Source organism: Cynara cardunculus, assembly GCF_001531365.2.
Source record: "Cynara cardunculus var. scolymus isolate 2C chromosome LG 1, CcrdV1, whole genome shotgun sequence".
In the NCBI taxonomy this organism is placed as follows: domain Eukaryota; kingdom Viridiplantae; phylum Streptophyta; class Magnoliopsida; order Asterales; family Asteraceae; genus Cynara; species Cynara cardunculus.
The window spans coordinates 25,004,991-25,008,363 of record NC_037528.1 but is presented as its reverse complement, the minus strand read 5'-3'; the positions used below and the strand labels follow the sequence as shown (position 1 = coordinate 25,008,363).

Below are 3,373 nucleotides of genomic sequence, written 5' to 3'. Positions count from 1 at the left end.
CAAGTGTCGTAAGGTTGTACAATCTAACCCAAATAATYGGCGTCCGATTGTTGGTTAGGTTTGGTATTTGTTGGTCTTAATGCAATTARCAATTGAACTCTAAGTCCTTGACTAGACTAGATTAGCTAATTAGAGGTTAGTCGTAGAGCGTTCGAGACTGATCATGCTTTTATAACGAACAGAATATTGACGCGTGTCGATGTCCTAGCCAAACTGAATTCTTTCGAGAAAATATTTATTTGAATGAGTCGATGATAAGCAATCCAAAGAATTAGTTGATTGTTGCTTATTACTAGATTTCATTCAAATAAATATTTTCTCGAAAGAATTCAGTTTGGCTAGGACTCGACACCCGTCAAATTTTTGGCGCCGTTGCCGGGGACTCGACAAAGTTTAACTGTTTATGCCAAGATCGTTTCGTGCAGGTTCACCATTGCCAATTGATCCGAAAATTGAGAAAACCGCAAAGAAGCTAAGAAAGCAAGCTAAGCTTCGAAAGAAGCAAGGCGCATCTACTTCTTCATCGGTTCTCAATATTTAGAAAGATATTGAGTTGTCATCCGATTCTGAAGACCAAACGGAGGACGAAGAAGAGAAAGTTCACTCTGAGCAAGAAGAACCGGYAATCGAGACTGAAGAGGAAATGGCGAATCCCGAACGTACTTTAAGGGAATGGGCAGCACCCAACGTCCCCGAGCAACCTCTTTGCATCACTTATCCGCCGGAAGAGGTAAGTGTTGAACTTAAAATTGGTTTAATACACTTACTACATCGTTTTCATGGTTTAGCTAACGAAGACCCGTACAAGCATATGACCGAGTTCCACATGGTGGGCTTGGGGATGAAGCCGCAAGGCACGACGGTGGAGAATCTCAAGCTGAAGGCATTTCCATTCTCCCTAGTTGACGCAGCTAGGGAGTGGCTTTTCTACTTACCACCGGGATCCATCACCACTTGGGCGCAAATGGCGAGAGCATTCCTCGACAAGTATTTTCCTGCATCCAAAGCCGCCGGGCTTAGAAGAAAGATATGTGGGATCAAGCAGAAGGACATGGAGTCTTTATACGAGTATTGGGAGCGCTTCAAGCGCCTTTGTGTAAGTTGTCCTCAACATGGTATTTCTGATGAATTACTAATTCAATATTTTTATGAAGGTTTGCTCCCGATGGAAAGAAAGATGATGGATGCTGCGAGCGGAGGAGTTATAGTGAACAATACGCCAACACAAGCAAGGACCTTGATAGACATCATGGCGGAAAACTCCAAGCAATTTGGAGTACGGAGTGACATAGGTCGAGGCGCTAGTGAAGTACATGTTAAATCTTTAGAGACTAAAATAACTGATTTGACTAACCTTGTGAAACAACTTGCCATGGGTAATATGTCTCAAGTCAAAGCATGCGGATTTTGCTCATCAGTGGCACATCCCACCGATGCATGCCCGACTTTACATGAAGAAGAAGAGCAAGTGAATGCCATTGGGGGTGGCAATTTTCAAAACTCAAACAACCGGGCTCCCGACCCTTTCTCGAGCACATACAACCCCGGTTGGAGGCAACATCCAAATCTAAGCTACGCCCCGAGGCAAGGACAAGGACAAGGGCAGCAATTTCAGCAAAGAGCTTCATTCCAGCCGCCTCAGCAGTTTCAACCTCAACAATTCCAAGCACCGCCGGGCTTTCAGCAACAACATCAATCGAAGGCACCATTTCAGCCGAGTGCCCAACATCAACATCAAGTGTCACCTCAAGCTCCTAGTGGCTCAGGTACGTCATTAGAGGATTTAGTTAAGTCTATGGCTGCTAACATGGTGAAATTTCAACAGGAAACTCAAGCGAGCATTCAAGACCTTCAGGCCACCATTGGCCAATTAGCAAACAAGGGTAAGTTGCCATCTCAAACAGAGACGAATCCGAAGGCAAATGTGAGTGCTGTCACTTTGAGAAGCGGAAAGGAGCTTCAAGAGGTTGGAAAGAAGAAGAAGGAAAAGGTTCATGAGGAAGAAGAAGAGTTAGAGGTCAAGACATCCACTTCGGGTGCAAAGGATGTCAAAGAAGAGGAGTTAAAGAAGAAGACACCCGAAGTRATAGTTCAAGCACCGCCATTCCCGAGCCGATTCGAGAAGACAAAGCGGGAGAGTGAAGAGAAAGAGATTCTTGACACATTTCGGARAGTTCAGGTAAACATCCCTTTATTAGATGCAATTAATCAAGTTCCTAGATATGCTAARTTTTTGAAAGAGCTTTGTACTAATAAAAGGAAACTAAAGGGTAATGAAAAGATAAGCATGAGTCAAAATGTGTCCGCTGTTTTGCAAAGACAGTTACCACCCAAGTGTAAAGACTCGGGCATGTTTACCATACCATGTAAGGTAGGCAATGTCTCGGTAAATCAAGCCATGTTGGACTTAGGGGCATCAATTAATGTTATGCCATATGCCATCTACTCATCTTTGGATGTAGGGCCCCTTAAGCCAACCGGTGTGGTAATTCAATTAGCGAATAGGTCTATTGTCTACCCTAAAGAGGTATTAGAGGATGTGTTAGTTCAAGTGAATGAACTGGTCTTTCCGGCAGATTTTTATGTTATAGATATGGAGGAGAAAAATGCCTCCAAGACCGGTATGCTTGTGCTAGGTAGACCATTTCTGAAAACTTCAAAGACTAAGATAGACGTTCATAGTGGTAGTTTGACAATGGAATTCGATGGCGAAATAATTAAATTTAACATATATGATGCCATGCGATATCCGAGTGATGTTTCGTCTTTATGCTTTGTTGATATTATCGAGTCTTTATCTGATACTATGTTTGATCTATCTAATGAGGATGTGTTAAAAGTGATTCTAGATAGGGACTTAACAAATGAAAGTTTGAAGAAGCTTGCCCAAGAGTACAAGCTTGATGATGATTATGCAGAATTGGTGTCTTGGATGGAGAAAGGGCGAGTACAAAAGCCAAGGTATGAAGTCTCTAAARTAGATTTGCCTATATCTCACACTAGACTTTTGCCTTCTGTTGAACAGGCACCCGAGCTAGAATTGAAGACACTACCACACCATCTGAAGTACACCTATTTGGGAGATAAAGAGACCCTTCCGGTGATCATATCCGCCACACTGTCACCAAAGGAGGAAGGAGAGCTTGTAGATGTTTTRAAGGAGCACAAGAGGGCGATTGGATGGACCATCGCCGACATCAAGGGCCTCAGTCCCTCACTTTGCCAGCACAAGATACTATTAGAGGACGAGTACAAGCCATTCAGAGAGCTCAAAGGAGGTTGAACCCACCGATGATGGAAGTTGTCAAGAAGGAGATACTCAAGCTTTTGGACGCCAATATGATCTACCCAATCTCTGACAGCAAGTGGGTAA

At 43.3% G+C, this 3,373-nt stretch overlaps 1 protein-coding gene across 1 annotated transcript; it reads left to right on the top strand.

The window, feature by feature from the left end:
- The first annotated feature begins 643 nt into the window (after positions 1–643).
- LOC112526586 lies at positions 644–3,283 on the top strand. Its single transcript, XM_025136973.1, has one exon. It carries the CDS (start codon positions 644–646, stop codon positions 3,281–3,283), a length of 2,640 nt encoding a protein of 879 aa, XP_024992741.1.
- The last annotated feature ends 90 nt before the right edge of the window (positions 3,284–3,373 follow it).